The following is a 20,631-nucleotide window of genomic DNA, read 5'->3' as shown; positions in this document are numbered from 1 at the left end:
AACTTCTGCCATTTACATACAGGAACACTGTACTCCAACTTCAGGGTGACTCAATCTGTTTTTACCATTGACTGTATATTAAGAAGGACGGGAAACAGCCTGTTTGGAGTGAAGCCAAGATATTTAGAGGTCCTTGTCTGGAATGGCTGCAGTATATGTCATAAAACCCACATCTTCCATGTTGACAGACAGGACACAGGGCAAAGTAGAAAGATAAAACACACATCAAATTGTGAATTTTTCTCAAACAGAATCGGTTGTGAAAGTTATTTTCAAGGGGATTTATGTCTATATGCTCATTTTTCTGAGTAATTTTTTTAATTTGATGCCAAAAGAGTAAAGATTGCATTATGATTGACAGTTTCATTGACAAATGTAGCTCCTTGCAATGTTGTTGATCCAATTATTAGAGCATGAAATGTGATAGAAAAAAGTTACAAAACATATTAGAATCATTGAAAGTTCAATAAACATGAGTGTCTGCTATAAATGGGCCAATGTGCATGTTGCTGGGAACTATACAGACCTAAGGACTGGTTGATGATGCTTAGGCTTTGAATCATCACCAGCGCAATACCTCAGATTTCCATGGAAAAATTTTGGCTTCACTTTTGTATAATGGAATGATTAATCTGCATTGCTCAATACAGTCAACCTTAAAATTATACGCAGCACTAAACAAAAGCAATAAGGTCCTGCATCACTCCAACCACTGACTATTCTACTGTTCAAAGCTGCCCCCTGCCTGAGTCATAAAAACATCTCAGTTAGTTTGAGTTTGAGCAGCCAACAACTGTTCAATCCACTTTGGACCACTGGCCTTAATAAGTGGCCAGCTGCAGACTGGTCTTTAACTAATGGCTCAAAACAGGTGGGAGACTACAAAGGATCCCACTGTGCTGTAATTGCTCACAAATACCTGGAGCACTGATACACTTCACTCTGCCTAGTGCCGCGGTTGGTAAAACAACACTGTGTCTATTCTACAATATGTACAGTGATTGCTGTAGATGATCACAGAATATCTGCTATAATACCATGCAGAAAACTATCATAATATTTTTATCTCCAGTTGTCACTGTAATGGAATGCACCTTGTTAAACATGATCATATTCTATACAGATAATGCTTTCAATAATGGTTGTGTTTTTCTTAAATACTTCTGTTTTATCATTGCTGCCACTGACTAAGAAATGATATCCGTTGTCTATAAATCAATAAATCTGCATGCAAAGTTAGATGGAGCAACAGTTAAAGCTCAGTACCTTTCCAACTATAAGAGCTGAGCAAGTAAATAGATTTATAGATGGGAGAACGTGGCAATATGTCCCTTTCTAGCTAGCTGCTATTGACCTTCCAGGTAGTCTTGCTAACCAGTTAGAAATAATCTAACAGGATACTGAAAGGTGAAAACATGAACATACTTCACAGCTCCACACATCTCATACACACTCTATCATAGACTTTTGATACAAGTAAGATGAATGCCATAAATCTGATAACAAAAACTGATAACAGTTGACAACGTAACGGCTGCTATATTTAGTTATGCTTTTCGATTTCCAGGTCAAAGTCTGGTGCAGAGACTGTGGAGCATGAGCAGAATGCCACAGTCAGTCAGGTCAGATTAAATCATATACAAGGAGAGTAAGTTTATCTTCAACTGCATTATCTACATGCATATGTGGCAACTTCTTTTCGGCGCATCTTTGAGAAGACTGTGTCTGATGCAGATGCCCTCAGGAGAGCTAGGATGGGAAGGGTCAATTGCCTGATAATGGAACAGCAGCTGCCCTTTTACAGGCACCTGGCGCACTTTCCCAGGCCCCATCCAGCTAATCCCATACTGGGTGCCCAGGACCTGGTGGGCTGGTCCAGACACCAGGGGCGACTGCAAGCTCTGTGGAGTGGGCAGCTGGGAAAATACCTGGAGAGATGGGGCATGGGCCTGGTGCAGACCTGGTCGATGACTGTTGAGAGGCCGAGCAGTACAGGACCAAGGCTGACACAGCGAAGGGCTCCCATACTTGACCTGGCCTGCATTATCTAAATGTGGTGGTCCAATTTTGAGAAATTCAAATTGAGACTGTTTTGTTTGGACTAAAAACCTAAAAAAAAATGTTTTTAAATTTGTAATAATTTAAAGCTTCTGTGAGGAGCATTAAGCTTGTGTCGAATCTGGCGCCCCCTGCGGACAAAGCATTACCTGTCATCACTGAGTTAATTTTGCCATTAACATATTAAATTGTGATTTTTCAGAAAAATCTTGTCCTGTTTTCTTTAGACAATCAAATGTTTCAGTCAAAGAGAATCTTTGTTAAGAAAAAAAGACTGTTTCAGCAGCTGGTTCCCATGTCTGGCACCTATCCTGTGTCGTCAACTTCAGGCTTTAAACACAACCATGTAAAATTATTTTTTCTCGACATGTTTGCTTTTGTAGCTCACAGAGACATTGACTTTAGTCTCAGTTTGTTACATAACTGGATAAAAAATCCTCACAGAAGCTTTTATATACACAATGTTGCATTTTATAAGTAAGCTTCAGTTTAAAAGGCTGACTTCTAACTTTTTTCTTATCCTGGGATCCAAGCTAGATCCAACTTTTAGTGTCTGTATACTAGACTAAGCCAAATATCTCATAAATTTAGCTAAATAAAAACAATCAAAGAAGCCTAAAAAGTGTGTCACAAAAAAAATTTAAAGCTTTAGTGAAGAGAGCATTTTTCCAAGCTATTTTTTAAAGTAGTATTTTTGAAAAAGAACAGAAATGTCTCTAGGTAAGGCAAGACAGAATGTCTAAAATAATTTCAAAATTAAGGCATGTCTCTGTACTTTCAAAGCACTCTTAACACATCAGAAATCCATGAAAACCTTCACTTTACCTTATCGCAAAAACTAACATTAAAAAAGTGAAAATTAGACAGACATCTCACAAAGGAAGAAAGAGATTAAGTATGGAAAATGACCTAAAATATTCAGTTTCCCAAAAGCAGGACACATTCTGTGTGAGACAAGTTTAGAAAATTTTAACTTCTTCCAGACTTTGATTGTCTTCTCTGCCAAGTGAAGGAAACAGCTGCTGCTGTTGGCTCTGAAAACAATGCAGACACTGTAACTACCTTGTTTGGCTCTAAATGGCAAAAATATGTGTCATAATTCTCACAGTGCGTGTCTGCGTCTGTGAGTGTTTGTGTGCAGTGGGAGATTAAATGAACACATGGGTGTTCTTTGTATCTTGTCTACAAGAGTGTTCCTGTTGACATGCAAGCAGGGGCAAGTTGAGATTGAATATTGTGTCTAATGATAGTCTTCTCAGAAGTCTACACATCATAAATATCTCCAACAGGAGAGGAAGTCACTATCGGGGCAACAAGACACAATACAAGTCAACATTTTTCATCAGGAAAAGCAAGTGCAAACAAAGCGCTGTTTCCTTGTCTTTGAATACAAATGATAGCAGCCTTATTTACAGCCTTTCATTCATGAGTAATATAACCTCCACATGATCTAATCCCTCTGAAAGGTGCAGCTGTTGCAACAAAGAAGTCTGTAGTAAAGACATCAGAGCCAACAGAAACACCTCCATCGTATTCAGTGGTGAATAAATCTGCAAACAGGCTCAAACAGTCAAAAATAAACACTTATTTGTTACCTGGATGTGAGGAGATGAAATCAGAAAATCCAAACTGAGGGAAACTATGAATCCCTTGGTGAACCATCTCCATGTCTCTTCCACTCTCCAGCATAGAAGCCCCCCGAGTGGGTTAGCGAGTCCCGGCCGTCTGGGTTAACTTGAGGATGGGAGTTCCTGACTGAGGAGCCGCTCTGCCAGTTTTTTTGGCCGGGCTCAGAGTGAGTGAGTGAGCACAGCTGAGAGGGTGTGAAAGAGAAAGGGGAAGGAGGGGAGGGAGGTGAGGTTTGAAGAGGGGGTTGGGGAGTACGCACATACTTCTCTGGAGCACTGTATGGGAACAATGGGAAAATCTCTGTGAAGGCATGGGCTTAGAAAGGCCACTGGTCTGACAGGGCACGACCCCATAAGCAAACATGGGATGTCCCATTCACACCGCGGTGCTATTCAACATTTAACCACTGCCTGTTTACAGCTTAGTGATGTAATGGTATTGATTCCTTTTGAAATGGGATCAAACCAGTCTTACTTAGATCACTGAGAATGTAGATAGTATTGACACAATTATTTAAACTGAACAAGTCTATCACGACTGACTATAGTGAACAAATAAAATATGTAAAAAAAAAAAAATGACTTCACTTTTGAACTATCCAAACCATTAACACTTTGTGAGGTATTTAAGGGTGCCAGTGTTGATAGTTTGCCTCAAATGATGCCAGTCAAGGCCCCATAAGCTTGATTTATCTTGAAAGTAGATTAAAAAAAGGGGGGAAACAGCAGTATGAAGTAAAGAAATGAGTGAAGCAGACCTCTGCAGTGAGATCTGCTTAAGGCTATTGATAAGCACAATCCATCCAGGTACTTTATCCAAATGATGCTGGCCCAACCCCAAATAAATGGTGGTATAGTAGAGGAAGGGATCTTCAGGGATTCAAAAGTTTACAATATGAAAACTATACAGTTTAATGGCTACTGAAAGCCCAAATCAAATGTCCAGTGAACATTAGAAATATGACTTTTCTGTGCAAGGATTTTTCACCGCAACTTACAAAGGGACCTTAATGACTTTAATATGGATTTGGTCCCTCTTCAATGATGTTGGACGTGAAAGTCTGGCTAGCATCTCCTGCCCTTTCATCCCAAAGGTGCTTGAAGGGGTTAAGGCCAGGACTCTGTGAGGGCCAGTCATGTTCTTCCACACCAAACTCATCAAACCATGCCTTTGTAGTTCTTGCTTCATGCACTGGGGCTCAGTCATGTTGAATAGAAAAGGGCCTTCCCTAAACTGTTGCCACAAAGTTGGAAGCATTGTCCAGAAGGGGCCTGTCGTCCAATCACCACAAATATGTGCATGGAGACGCTGAGCCATTATGCAGTTATTTGGAGAAAAAAAAAACCTTTCCATGCAAATTAGCTGTATTGCATTAAGCATTTAATGATGACGACGGTAACAACACAGTAAATACAGTAAAGATTAGCCTACTGTCTGAGAGAGCTGATGAAAGTGTGCAGTCAGGCAGGTAACGTCCTCTGCCAAACCCAGACCCAGTTCCTCTGCTCCACAGTCCACTGTTGGTGTGCTTTACACCACTTAATCCAACACTTGGCATCAGACTTGAAGATGTAAAGCTTGTGTGCAGCTTCCCAGCCATGGAAACCCATTTTATGAAACTCCCACTGCACAGTTTTTGTGCTTGCCAGTGGAAGCACAGTGGAGTTGAAGTTGAGAACTCTTCAGCTATGAAATCACCAGAGCAGTGGCGACTTTTACACATCATGCGCTGTAAATGCAGTCATGAATTTACATTATTTTTGTGCTTACTATTTTGGTGTGGGGCACGGTTGGAGCTGCTGGCTGTTTGGTGCAGTTGCAGTGTTTGACCACTTGTCTTGGTGGTGCTATAATTATTTTTGTCAGTTTAAGTTCTTTGTCTTGCAGTTTCTACTGCTTTTTTTCTTTTCTGGTTTGCTGGCAGCAGACCCACGTTTTTTCTGTAGGGAAGCAGTCAGGAGTTTATTGTGGGGGTGTTGTGTGCATCAAGAAAGTGAATAGTTTGATGATCATCAAGATTGTGTATAATATTAATCAATGAAAGATGTGTTATTGTGTTCAAGACAAAGTTCAGAGTTCTTCAAAAGCATTTGTTCTAACCCCTCTCATCGGTTGCAAGCAGGCAAAGTGATCAGTATATTTTGTCTTTTGCTTGCATTTGATTATGTCAACATTTGTTATAATAAGAATGTTTTCTTTGATGAAGAATGTATAAATTTAAGAAATTAACTTTTTGTCTGTTTGTATTTGTTTGTCTGTATTTTTAGTTCTACAGTGTTTATCAAGTCGTTCTACATCCTTGTAATCAGAAGTATCTGTATTTATATAGGAACTTACCAGAACAATTAGGTACCCTGTTATTAAATGAGTGCTTACAGGCACCGGCAGACTACCAAGTACAATGCACCAATTACCCAGTACCTCACAACCCCTTAAGACATTCATATTGATACTTGATGTCCCTGTATGTTAATTCATATTGCGTTGCTTCATTGCAGGATACAAACACAGTCAGGCATGCACACGACATTCAAAATTGTGCAAAGGAATGGTCATTTAACTTAAAGTAGATCTCCATCCAACAGGCACTGCTTGTTTACATAGGATGACTTTCCTTATTTACAGACAAATCCACTGTGTCTACTGAAAAAGCCCATTTAGCATAATTGCGATTATACACAGCTCTACTGTGAACATGAGTCAAGCTGCACAGACTCTTTGTATAAAGCTCCTCTCTCTGCAGCTACATCTTCCCATGTATCTATAACGGGTGTCCCGTGTCACCCGATCCCCAACCAGGTATCGATGGCTAGTTCTCTTCCTGGTGTCACGGTGGTCCTTGCCTGTCAATCGACATAATCTGGAGGCAGACATCACAACATTAGCCTCCCTCTGCTTGGGTCCCCAAAGACTTTGTCTGGTGGAGAACACAGACTCCATAGAGTTACTACGGCTATCCATTACCATCTGATGCTGAATGAGAAACAAAGTGAATAAAGACAGGACGTCAAAGAGGGCAAGGGTTGTTTGGCTCTACTGTCCCTTTCTACAGCAGCCCACTGAAAATCAAAGCAGGAAAAATGAAGAATAATGGCCACATCCACTCTGAATTCTGTCTATTCTTAAATGCTGAAAGGAAAATATGATACCTTAAGTCAGATCTACAAAATAACCCAGGTCTTCAGCAGAAGGTCTTTGAATTCAGACTCAAACAAGGAAGATATTCAGCCGCTACATATTCACTTCTCTGTTCTCTCACAAAGAGGAGTGGATGTCTCTGGTCAAAGGCATCTGTTGAGTATTATGAATGAGCCGAGTTTTAATGAGTTGTCATGAGGACAGTAGGGGAAGCGACTGGGTCAGCCCGTTCAGGGAGGTCACAGCTCTGTCAAAAAGCCAAGTGTCTCTGTTCTGATTTCATGCCAACTAAATAAAGAGCTATGTCTGCATGTCCTGCCAAGGCTGCTGTAAATATACCATTATGTAAGGGGAATCAATTTCAACTTTAGGAAAAGGAAACACGGCTCAGGCTGGGCTCAAAGGCCAGAGCTTGTGTTGGAACATAAGCTGACAAGTCGATCATAAAATGAGATTAAAATACTGAAGTAAAAGTGAGTTTGATGTATGTGCTGTTGCTTTTTAAAAAAGGGTCCTGTTGTGTTGTATTTCTTAACCAGTTTTCTATAAACATCGCATTTTGTAGCAATGATATACTTATTCTTTTCCAATGGAATGCCACATTTCATGTGTTGTATCAGACAGTTTCAATTTTTACAAAGCTGGTGTTTATGCCTAACTGAAAAGGACACTCGCAGCAGCCTTCAGGGCAGAAGATTTGAGAAAACCCTTAAAATATATCTTGCTTTGGAAAATGGCTGCAAGGGGTAAAAATATGGGTATCAACTGATGTAAGAATTGCAAATTAATGTCTAAGATTCTGAATCAATTCAAAAATCAACATTTCAGAACTTACTTCCTTCATCCAAAATGAATCTTTACCAGTAGCCACACACTCTCTCTCCACCTTCCTTTGTACACTGATACCGTGGGGGAGTGTCGGTCCTGAGTGGTCAGTAGCCCTGCTGTCATTAGCTACAGTAGCTTTCAGCACTGGAAACGTATGCTGTGTTTGACATGCTACTGAACTGCCTGTACTGTCTGAAGAGCAGACATAAAGCAAGTCCTGTTTTCACTGAAGACAAGTTTTAAGGCACACTTTGGATTCTGGGATCTTCAAGGTAAAAAGTCAAGTACTTTAGGAGGGATTCAATGTCTGAGCTCACATCATATCCAGCCATCCAAAATAAAAGGAACAGCTGCCAACAACCACTGACTGATGTACCTAGCACCATTTAACTGATCTTTCAGATAATTCTTAATGGCATGGGCAGTTTTACCACACAGGCACAGGCAAAGGTTGGGTATTGCCCAAGGCCTTGAGCTCCAAGGGCCACATGATATGGTGCCATGAAAAATTATGTGCCCACTTCTTGATTTCTTATTTTATTGCATATTAGCAACTTAGATGTTAATATTGGACAAAGACAACCTGAGTAAATACAAAATACAATTTTTAAAAGATGATTTTATTCACTAAGTGAAAAAGTCACCAAAATCTTGACTGTGAGTTGACTGTGATTAAACCCAGTTTTTTGGAAAGCTAAATTCAACTTTACAAGCAACAACCTGTCTAACAAAGTGAAGAAGGCTAAAAGGTCTTGAAAATGAACACATCCTGTTGTGAAAGTAATTTAAGAACAGATGAGAAACAAAGGCACTGACAACTATCAGAAACAAGATGAGAGTCATTTGCCACAAATGGAGAAAACTTGGAACAGTGGTCAACCTTCCCATGAGTGGCTGGCCTATCAAAATTACTTCAAGAGTGCGTGGACAACTTGTTCAGGTGCTCAAAAAGAAGCAATGCTTCCAGTGCACATGCCCGTCCTGGGACTGTTTCCAAAGCAAATGCAGAAGTGCCTATCTAGTGCCTTCCTCCACCATTACGTGAAATTTATGAATGAAAATAAAACGTCAGTTGTCCCATTAAACTCGCCTTTTAAGTTTCTGTTTTTATTTAACAGAGTCCTCAATTCAAAATTAGAATTAATGTAATCGGCTGGATAACTCTGTGGGTTACATTGCTGGCTAAGTTATAGTAGAGTTAGGGGTTCAAATCTTGACCAAGGCATGAGTATCCAGTATGGGCCCCTTGGGCAAGGTCCCAGGGCCAGGAACACCTATCTCAGATGTATGGCACTTCAGATCAAAGTGCCTGCTAAATGATACAGAGCTGGACAATGCTGGTCTGTACTCATCATACTATGTTGTGTTACTGTTTTGGTTGGGAGCCCCCTGGTGGTCTAATTTTACACACTCTGCGTTTAAGCCCACGAATCGTATTCATGTTGTAAGAATTTTCCAAGTCTAACATAAACATTATCTTGATTTTAGGTTTTCCACTGTGGATAAACATGATTGCTATCAGCTGATAAAATGTTAAGAAAATAGAAAGACAATATCTTGAATGCAGATTAACAAAAATTGATGTTATCCTGAAAAGACAATGACATCTTTTGTAATCTTATATATGAGCCATCTTCCCTGTGCCTTAGAGGTCAGTTTGGTTTTGTAAATTTTTATGTAAGTTGACTTGAATTCATAGTTTGACTTACTTTAACCTATTACAGCGTATCTTACATGTTTATTCTCTTGACCTGTTGCATCATTTCATTGACCATTTTTATAAATATTTATCTTACTTTGTCCCTTAGAATTTCTGTAAACAGCTCTCTTTATGCAATCAAACATACATTTATGCAAGGTTTATTTTATCCTTGATATCTCCTCATATTTAGCTCATTGACCAAAATTATTGGTACCAGTCAGTAAATGCATATTTATGCTGTAAAAAGTGCATTTAAAGATGGTTGGGGCCTAAAGAGGTTCTTAGGCTTTAGCAGTCAGTCTGAAGTGTTCTTGAGAAACTGTAGATGTTGTGTCATCATGAGCTGCATGGTGAACTTGTCATCAGAGCCTGTCAGCCAACTGATGTAACACAAATATTAATTTAACACATTTTTTAAAAAGCGGGATTTATAAAATTGTAGAAACAATACAAGTTCATTCATACAACATCATTTTTTTTCTTTTCATACATTTATTGAAACAAGACAAGATTACTGGTCCGCAGAGGGATCAGACCGGTCACTTCTTTTAAAGAGTTGGAGGAATCTCTGCCACAGAGACTTCCTCTTGGGTTTCTTTTTGAGTTCCTCCATCCTGATCTCCAGATCCATCAGCCTCTCCATCAGAATGGCTCTTGTCTTCTTCTCTTCTTCCTCCTTCTCTCCAAGGACCTCTTTCATGTATGTCATGGTCTCCAGGAGACTGGATTTCTCCTGCTGCCATAGGAGTCTCTATTGGTCTACGTTCTGCTGCAGCTGAAGCAGAGTGGCCTTCATTTTAGAGGTGTCTTTCATGTGTTCCTCCACTAGAAGAGTGCGTTCTTTCACCCACTGGTGTCGCTCCTGCTCCAGGTTCTGCTTTGCCTGGACCAGAGCAGCTCTCAGTGTGGTGGTTTCTGCTGTCAGGAGCATCTCTGCCTCCTCCCTCTTCTTCTTCTCTGCTTGGAGAGCTTCCTCCAGATGTGCAGCCTTTAGCTCAGCCTGTCTTGTTGCTGCATGTTTCTCAGACTGATCAAAAAGGAGGCGACCAATCTTCTTAGTAGCTTCTGTCATTTCAGCTTTAAGCAGCTTTTCAAGGTTCTCCTTTTCTTTCAAGGAGAGCTGCTTTCTCCCTCTCCAGCTGGACTTGTTAAAATGCCAACTTTCAGCAGCTTATTTTTGAAAAATTACAAGATATTGACTTCTTATTACAATAAAACTATTAGGTTATCAGGGGCAACTTAAATAAAGTGCTAATAAATTCCCATCACTTAGCTGATGGAATATTTGTTACTCAGGTGCTAGTTGTGTTTGCTTGAGATGTGGTGTACTGTATGTGTAAGAGATAGTGAGAGGGATTCTGTCACTGTTTGTAGCTGTTGGAGCTGTGTAAACAAAAAAATTTATCTGCATTCTTCAATCTGCGCCTAAAACTGATCTGTCACGACTCCACTGGGACAGTGTGAGCACTCAGATCATGGCCGACGATTGGATCACACATACTGTTAGCATTTGTTGTGAGACATAAATGGTTCAGATGCATGTGAGCTGACCTTCCACCATGAGTGTAAGATAGTCAGCTTGAAATCACACAGTGCAATTCATCTAAATAAGGATGAAGCTGTGGTATTACAGTAGAACTTGTGGGGCTTTTTCACGATGACTTTGGTCGTGCCGATCCAGTGTGGCCACACTGGACTACGCCCAGAGTGGTCCTGTTCCGGAGCAGAGCTTAAGCATGCCTGCCCCGCCTCCAAGCGCGCTGCAGTGACATCACAGTGGTTCATTATCATTCAGGGATGTCTCATAGTCATTTTTAAGCGGCAACCACTGCATCAAACTTTGAAATACCTGCCAGAATACCAATAAAACTCTTCTTCTTCTGAAAGAATAAAACAATGCTTACTGAAGCGCAGCTATTTGGTGTCATCGACTCAAAACGCCATATCATTAGCTTTAGATGCTCCCTCAAATGGTTAGCCCAGTTGTGGTGGAACAGCAAATCCTTTGCAGAGCTATGCTGCCAACTGAGTCAAACTAAGTCAAGCCAAGCCACTCAACGTAATGGTAAAGCCCCATATAATTATTCATGGACAGAGGGACGCTAAAGCTGCTACACCACTAAAATCAGCCTAAACATGCAAACTTTTGCTTTCAAATTTCTTGGGAAAATGAAGCTCTAGAACATCAGTATCCTGCAGATAGGAGGTTTTTCATTGTAAAAATAATTTACTGCTTCATAGTGCAAGTCAGACTGGAGTAGACTGTAAAAGATTCACCTATTTTTAACAAAAGGGGAAAGTTCTGTGAATCATAGATTGTTTTTTAATTGAATCATAACCCCAAGAGTAAAAAATTGATATCAATATCAATTGTTAGATGAATTGTTAGAGAAACAAAACAACAGATTTGTCATTTAATATTTGCTTCAGTTTTCAGGGTTTAAAGCCAAATCTAATGTTTGCTAATAACATCACAAATGACAGTTATGAATGCATGGAGCTTTGCTATAAAACCACAAACACTCTGTTGAACTAAACCTTCTCATTGTGGACATACAGTATAGAGTGAGAGTAATTCTAGACTAACTCCAAACATCTTTAAACTATGCACAACAAGACTTTGAGGTTTGTTAAAATACCAAAAACCTTACGAGTGCGCCACTGAGACCACTAACAGCTTCACTGACGACTGGCTGGGGGATTAATGCCCCATTTAAACGTTAGGAGTGCTGACTTTTGTCACTTAAACACTTAAATGCCATGCTGGGAGGCTTAAATATTACATCAGTGAGGGGGACTGAGAGGGGGCCGCTGATAGGTCCAGCCATTATAGAAAAACTCCTTAAAATCAACCTAGGACTGGTTATAAGTGCAATTTTAGCCCTGAAACACTCTCAGAGAATTCATGTTTCAAATCCAGGCACTTTAAACATACTGTTACATATGCTGTGGGGCTCAAATGTGCTGAACAGGATGAGTTTTGAATGTACAGTATATCTCTGCACTGTATGTGCCTGTGCTGAAATATGTATGTAATGTTGTGTGAAAGATGTAGGCGTCTTACGGTTATGTAAACATATCTCACCATGACAGATCACCAATCCTACAAGTGTATATCATGCTCTCATGGTCGTGGGATTGTAAATCTTTATGGTGTGAATGTCTGGAATTCATCCTTGATGTGAACTCTGTGACCTAGAATAAATGATCTCCCATATTTGTTTTGATTAAGATACCGGATGTTGTGCTAAGCCTGATACACGCACTTACAAACCCGTGTTTACACAAAGATGCAGATAAGGCCGTAAAAATGCTGAAACTCAATACATTATCGTTTGCATGTTAATTAAAGCAGAGAAAGACACTGAAGACAAACATCCCGGCTCCAAAAGAAGGGAGTGATAGTCCTTTTATCCAAACCAGAAGAATACAAGGAGTGGACTTAACAAAGTACCTGTTGCTCAGCTCACTAATACCTTCTAATATCACCTTTCAGTGCTGATGAGGGCCTCAGGGCAGATGCACACCTGCACTCCCCACAGCCAGAATTGGTAGGTTGAGTCAGCCTGGCCTTTGGGAGAAGCCCTTTGAACTTTCCAGACAGCGTTATGGAAACCTGACTTCAGCTTTATTGTGTGACTACTGCAGGCAGAACGACTTATTTATCCACTTCTCTCCCCATGAGAACCACAGAAAACTCAGCCTGGGAACCAGACAACACTGGGGCTCATGTTTTATTTGGTCTGGCAGATGAGTCTGGTCATCCTCCGGGACCCTGTTCAGTTTGGGCCAATTATGACCCGCTGTGTTACATGGGTTACTACAACGAGGAGCAACATGAGGTAATGTCTGAAGACAAGCAAGTCTGATTAATCATACTTTTAAAAGTTCAGGCCTGTGATGCTGGTCAAATGTTGTGTCTTAGTAGTATGGCAACCACTGGCAACTAGCCAGGGCTGTCGCTTCAGGCAATGGGCACTTCCTCTCAGTCTCAGCTCTACTGCCCAGATTTATGCCAGCACAGTGGACAGACGACATCTCCCATTGTAGACTGGTTTAACAGTAGTAGTGAATGAGAAAATGAAGATAAAGTCATACTTAGGCTGTGCCAGGATAGACTGCCATGTAACTAAGGATTCAAAACACTAAATATTTGTCATACATGCCAATATTTCCAAACTTGTTTTAGCCAATACCATTACACACTCTTTTTTTTAAACATTAAGTGTCTACAGTGCAAAACGAGGATGATTCAAGCAAAGCTGAAGTTAAAGATTTAGAGGTTCCAGAGAAATCTCTGCGCAAGAGAAAAGGCAGGAGGTCAATTTTTGATGCTTGTCATCTTGGGCCCTCAACCTGTACTGCATTAAAAACAGGCATGATTCTGAACTGGAAATCACTGCATATAAGTTCAAGCTGTATCATGCAAAAAAAAGAAGCCATTTATTAACACAATCCTGCCATCTTATCTATTTCAAAATGGACTGAGGTAAAATGAAAAACTGTTCTGTGGTCAGATGAATCCATATTTGAGATCCTTTTTGGAAACCATGCACACTGTGGCATGCGGACTTAAGAGGTGAGGAACCAAACAGCTTAAATCCAGGCCATAGTTCAAAAGCCTGCATCTCTAGGCTGTAGTTTAGCTCAGCTGGTGGAGCAGGCACCCAAACGCTGAGGCTATAGTCCTCACTACACTGGTTACAGGATCAAGTCATGTCTTCCTCCACTCTGTCTTCCCATAATTTCTGCCTCACTTTGGATTTCCTCTCTAATAAAGGCAAAACGTCCAAAAGGTAGTGTTTGACATAAAAAAAAACCCTGCATCTGATGGTATGGGGTTACATCAGTGTCTATGGTGTGGCTAGCTTACACATCTGGAAAGGTGCTATCAATGCCAAAATGTAGATAGAGGTTTTAGAGCAACATGTGCTCCTATCAAGACAATGTCTCTTTCAGGGAAGGCCTTGCATACCTCAGAAAGATAATGCTAGGACTCATACTGCATCCATCACAACAGCATGGTTTCACAGCCCAGACCTTTCACCAATAGAAAACATTTGGCACACCATAAAACATGCAAAAATCTGGCTTAGACGAGCCAGGACTGTTCCACAGCTAGAATCCAGCTAACAAGAATGGGACAAAAAATCTCTCCCAAAACTCCAGCAACTGGTCTTCTCACTTCCCAGACATTTACAGAGTGTTTTTAAAAGAAAAAAAGGATGCTGCACAATGGTAAACATGGCACTGTCCTAACTTTTGTGATATGTTTGCTGCCATCAAATTCCAAATGAGCTAATATTTTTATGAAATGTGAAAATGTCTCAGTTTTAACATCTGATATGTTTTTATGTTCTGTTGTAAATAAAATATGGGTTTATGAGATTTGAAAATTACTGCATTCTGTATTTATTTGCATTTTATACAGTGCCCAAAGTTTTCTGGAATTTGGGCTGACAATACTGTCTAAAAGAAAAAGATTCTATGCCTGCACATTCATCAATGCCACAAAAACTTTATTAAAATCATCCGTTTGGACCTGGGGTCTTCTTTGAGTTATGTCTTCATATTTACACGTTTTTACACCAGCTAGCTAAAAGGCACTTTGACAGCAGGTGTGATGTAACATTCAAAATTTAACCAAGGAAGAATGCATCCATCAAAATCAACCCTCAAATACAAACAAATATGAGACAAATTGTGCTAAACAATTATTTTAGAATATTTTAATAAAAAACATCTTTTAAGAAAACACACTGGGCTAAAGAAGAGAGAAATGACTTGGAACTTGAGGTGTTTTGATAGGATATATGACCAGAGGGACTATAATGTGGAGGGAACCAAATCCTGACAGCTAGCTTTTGAGAAAAATGCTTTTCCTGATTTTGATTTGTTTGAAGTAATTTTATATTAAATGGAATTCAGTCTGGTTATGTCACAGAAACATTAATCACCTTTTTCATTTGCTAGATTGCTTTAGGAGATTGAAGGTCCTGTCACGGCTGAACATTATAGTGATAGAAAGCATAGATAAATCTGACATCCATCAATCATCACCAAGCATTATGTGGTACCACTTCATATTTCTCTTAGTGACAGATGAGGTGGAACATGGATTAAAGGTTACATCATTTTGGTGTGTGCCAGTGTGTCTGCATGCATGTCTCTGTCCAGTTCTTTGCACACGAGATGGAAAGAGATGGCCAACTTCAGCAGGATAAGCATGTTTTCATTTTGGCCATCGCAGCAGTCCTGTCTCCACATCCTTGTTTTTTCTGACAAAGCTGGCCAAAGCACTGTTGGACGGAGAGGGCTGCAGTGCAGAGTGGTGGGGGGTGTATGCAGGCTGGACAGAGAAAAAGATTGGTGATGATCTAAGTGCAGAGACAGAGGAATGCTGACGATGAAGTTGGCTCTCCCTCTGTGTCTGAGTGTGGACTGCTGGACTGCTGCTGAAATTATTCAGTCAGTTCTCCAGGTTTCACTCAATTTCTTTGAGTCATGTATGCCAAAAATAGATATTTATAGCATAAAAATGAGTGCAATTTGTCTCCAAACTCTTCAAATGAAAACATGCTGTCAGTTTGCTGTTTTTGATAAGTACCACCATTCTATAAAAGCTATAATCATGAGCCAGTAATTAGAGAGGTGTGTTCAGTTGCTGTTGTTGGTTGTCCTGCTGTGCTTTCTATCATTACATGGACTGGTTTTGATGCAGTTTTATCCATCACAGTCAACAATGATCCTATAAAAGACAAAACAATCAAAGCCAGGCTTTAAAAATGAACTATGATTGATGCTCAAAACTTTCAAGTAGAACATCCCAGGCATAAAAAACCCTCTCCTCTTTCGTCTCTTCTCGCCTCCTATAGGGATTCTTGAAATCTAATTTCCTTACATATCACACATACAGCAATTCTTCTGGACCATTTCTCTCCATCTGCTGCTTCAGGTTTTTACAAAGTTTTTACCAGGATGGATTTACAGGCAGGCTGGGAGCCATGAATTCACGAGTGTGTTAGTCTGTTATCTGCCTCTAGCAGGAAGGCAAAGTGAAATTTGACCCAGCCATGAGAAGGCTTTATTGCTTAGTATGATTTTTAGTCCTCTGGCAAGATTTTCTTTTTACAGCTAGGTGTCTTCAACAACCTCACCTGGGTGGTATTTTAACTGCATGTGTGGCTTAAAAACTTTAAATGCTAACAAGATATTCTAAGTGCTTAAATCAGGGGTCAATAATTGAAATTCCAGTAGGTTCAGTTGGACAGAATTTCCTTAAGCCAAGGACAGGAATATCATTCCATCTAACCTGTAATATAATTTAGTTTAGTTCACGAAAACCATTAAAACAACAATATTTTATGAACTGGAGGTAAAAAATAAGATTAGAATATTCTAACAAATCAAAAAAAAATCAGAATAATTTATTTTTGTTGCAAGTAAAGAGGCTTTTTAGGCTATTCAGATACAAAGTAGCTTACTCTTGAAAAGTGCCGAGTTCACATAAAAAGGCTTAATTTAGAAAAATCATATAAAAGGCAAAGTCTTGGTTTCTCCCTCTCTCTTGTTTTCTAGATATTCATTTCTCTGTCTGTCCCTCTTGGTTATCCTGTTTAAATCCTGGTCAGAGAATAATTGTTCCATCCCTCAGACTAGATGTCAGTGTGAATGTTCAAGGATGTGAGCTTTGACTCGTTAATGTTTGACATTACCGCATGTAATGATCGTGTGTTGTAATATATGAGGCACGCTGGTTTTACTGCGCCCCTGGGAAGAATGAACATTAGGCCTATTAAATGTCTCTTTTTTTCGTTGCCATCTTTTCTTATTTTAAAGCTCAGTATCTTTACTCTTCTCTTAGCTCTTAGCTCACTTCCTCCACTGCATTTCTTGGTCTTCCCTGACTTTTCTGTGTGTCTTTCCAACCTTTCTTCTGAGTGAAGCATCTGATTGGCTGAGTTGCGTCACGTGTGATGCTAGAAGCTGTGCCGGTCAAAAACAGACGACCATAAATGTAAAAAAGCTGTACAGGATGAGATAGGAGCACTCATCAGGATTGACAGGTATGCTCTGGTCCAGATTGGACAGCACTTGGACAGCATAAGCAGTCCGCTTGTTAATTAACTGTTTAAAGGAGTGTTTAACTTATGGCTAGCTGGCTTTTAGTCCATGATGAAGTGAAGAAGAAGGCTGTGGCTTGAATGATGTAAGAGAAGGGGGGCAAATCATGCAAGTGCCAGGATTTAACGCAAATGCTTTTCTTCATTGGTTATATCTGCTGACCACAAAACAACGTTACAGAAACGTGCCGCCATCTACTGACCCAACCTTTATGAAACCCAATCTCATTATGCCGATACTGATACTAGGGGATATAAAATTCCTTATACCAATTCAGTTTTTGCATACAGTACATCTTTTATCAATTAATAAACGACACAAATAGCGAGACTGTCAGAGAGCTTACAGTTCTTCTGTATGCTTCTTATTGAGGTGGTAGTGGTTGTTGGTGTGAGGAGCATTATGTTGAGGAGTCTGTGCTATTTGCCAAACCTACTCACATGCACCAGAGGGTCAAAATATTAGGAACACCTCTTACAACAAGAGCAACCCTCAGTCTTATCTGAGAAAAGAAGAAAGAATCATCTCTTTTACTGTGTCAACAACATTTACAAAGTCATACATTTTTTGACGCAGAATTCCTGGTAGAGATGTTATTGGTAGGCATTACATTGCACAGATGTGTCTAATGAAGTGATCAGTGAGTGTATTTACCAATGATGAACTTATTGTCATCCTTAGGTATTAGGTAAGCAGATAAATACAGTCTTATAAGTCACTGGCAGAAGACAATTTGACTGATGTCCTCTAAATGCAGATTTTCTCTCCTCTATCTTCCTGAATTGTGAAGCCATTGTGAGTCAAACTCCGACCAGAGATGCCCCGAAACCCTGCTGGTCTTATCCGACAGCATGTGGCTGCCTGTATAACTTCTGCTTGCTAACATAAACAGACCAACATAATGATGCACGTCATGACTCTTGGAGAAGTGGGTTGAACTGGAACATGAAACTTACTGAGTAATTGTTTATTTCGCTAACTAAATGTAAAATTACCATAAAGGTAAACAACAAATCTGATGCTCAGCCAAGCTGCACTGGGTTGTAGTCTCTCTGCTGTGAGGAGGTAAATATGGAGCATGTGCCATGCAAGGAGTTGGCGTGACCTCTACTGGATAAATAATGGAACACAGACATCATGCCTGAGTAACACCAAGTCTCATCCCTTGCTTTTTATTAGCAAAAAACAAGTGTTAACACTGGCGTCTATCTGCCAATTTTTGGATTATCGATTATTTTTAATTGGCCAAAATCAGACAATTGAATCAGGGAGCCAGTCAATCGGTCAGGCCCTAGTTTTATGTCTTTCATTTATATTTACTAGGCCTGTAGTCAACCAAAGAAAAACTTAGTCAACCGAAATCACACCCAGCCACGAACCGATTGGTCAGTCGTTCCTGTTTAAAAAAAGAAAAAAAATCCCTTGCTGGGGGACCAGTTTAATCCACGACAGGTTCCTTTCTGCACCTGCTTGGTGCTCTGAATGATCTTAAAATATACTGTAAAATGTACAGACTCGCCAACCAGGGTGGACCAAAGCTTTCTGACCAAACAACCAACCAATTGAATGGAAGCTTTCAGCCCTAATATTTACTATAAGTTAATACTAGTTAGTTTGTTCTTATAATACCCATGATGTTATATGGTACCCATGGTACCCATTCAAAAATCACTTTTTGAATGTAAGTGAAGTGCCCATCAGTATGAACTCATTCAGAGTTAGAGTATTTTTGGGTATAGTGTTTTGTCCAAAGACACTTCAACATGTAACCCAAAGAGCTGGAGATCAAACCCCCAACCTTACAGGCGATAGACAACAGACTCAGCCACTGAGTCACAGCCACCACATCACACTGTTACAGTAATTGACTGAATTACATTGCTTAACAAATTCATTAGACCACCACCCAAAGCAAGTTTAATGCCACAGCTGCCCTAAATTAACAGCATTGGTAATTACCAAAATCATTTTCTATGTTTCTGCAATGGTTAATACACCAATATGTAGAAGCTCTTTAACCCAAATGATATTTTTAATGGTAAAATATAATCATTATTGTTATCCATGAGTTTTCAAATGTACTGATTTACAAAAAACTGAAAAAATAGTAAAGCACATTATTATTTCTTGATTAATATGTCAAATTATAGTTATTTTTTTGCATTCCTGAGCAGAAAAATTAGTTTTAGTGATTGAATGTTATGCTTGATTAATTTCTGACTTCTCAGAGAAGCCCAGTGAGCCGGCTCAAATTTGGGTATAAAAAGTAAATTCAGTTTGAAATTCTTCATTCCTGTTCAAAATGGTAAAAAGTTGAGAGCTCACTGAAAACGCAAGAGTCCGCATTAAAGCAGTTCATGATGCAGCTGTGGCATAAACCTTACTTTGGGTGGTGGTCTAATAAATTTGTTAAGCACTGTAAGTGCACTAAAACTGTTAAAAGCACAATTCAATGATACAAACAATAACTGCTAATCCTTACAGGACAGCTTCCTCTTCTGAAGTCTGTAATATTTTTCCTGGTCTTCTTTCATATGACCTGATCAAAATAAAGCGGTGCACTGTTATAACAATTTGATTTATATATGCTATATAGTTAATTGATGCCATTTACAATTACAATGCTTTTAATTTCATGAAACTGTCACAGAACCAAACTGAAGTAAAAAATAATGTAGCACATTCACAACTATGAATAGAGGCCTTTTTGGAATATATTCTAACTCCTGATAAGTGTTGTTATGACATGAAGCTTTTAAACTGAGATTTAATATTAGCAAACATCACAGCAGTGCTTTCTCTTATATTCTCAGCAGCTTCTGGTTAAAAATGATATACATTTAGACATAATCTAATGTTGGGTTAATGTGCTGTGGTTCTTCAGATTTTGACCAAGCATTTAAAAAAAATTACTTAAAACAGAAATATTCTGTACTGCTGTCCACAGAAATGTATCAAGAACTTGAAGGGTTGTCTCATTTCTAAGGGAAAACTTCACCACTACTTCTTCTTCAAGGGTCACGCACTGAGGGGTAGGGGTAAAACTTAGAAATGGGACTAAGCCCCAACTGTGACTGTTGCCCGATTTGACTGCCTTCCCACACATGAAACACTGCTATATCCTGATATCATTATTATGGGCCATGTATCAA

At 39.5% G+C, this 20,631-nt stretch overlaps 1 protein-coding gene across 4 annotated transcripts in view; it reads right to left on the bottom strand.

The window, feature by feature from the left end:
• The window catches only part of arhgap24 (Rho GTPase activating protein 24), a 136,196-nt gene that overhangs the window by 32,653 nt on the left and 82,912 nt on the right, over positions 1-20,631 (bottom strand). Inside the window, exon 1 of one of the 4 annotated variants that reach the window (XM_041810906.1) lies at positions 3,654-3,812. The exons of the other annotated variants lie outside the window; for them this stretch is intronic. Coding sequence (XP_041666840.1) covers positions 3,654-3,747 — 94 coding nt within the window. The 5' untranslated portion in view covers positions 3,748-3,812. Of the gene's footprint in view, positions 1-3,653; positions 3,813-20,631 lie in introns of those variants that run through there. 4 annotated transcript variants of the gene reach the window in all.

The sequence above is a fragment of the Cheilinus undulatus genome, linkage group 17 (genome assembly GCF_018320785.1).
Source record: "Cheilinus undulatus linkage group 17, ASM1832078v1, whole genome shotgun sequence".
NCBI classification, from domain to species: Eukaryota; Metazoa; Chordata; class Actinopteri; order Labriformes; family Labridae; genus Cheilinus; species Cheilinus undulatus.
The sequence above is the reverse complement of the archived record's forward strand: the minus strand, read 5'-3'. Positions and strand labels throughout refer to the sequence as shown.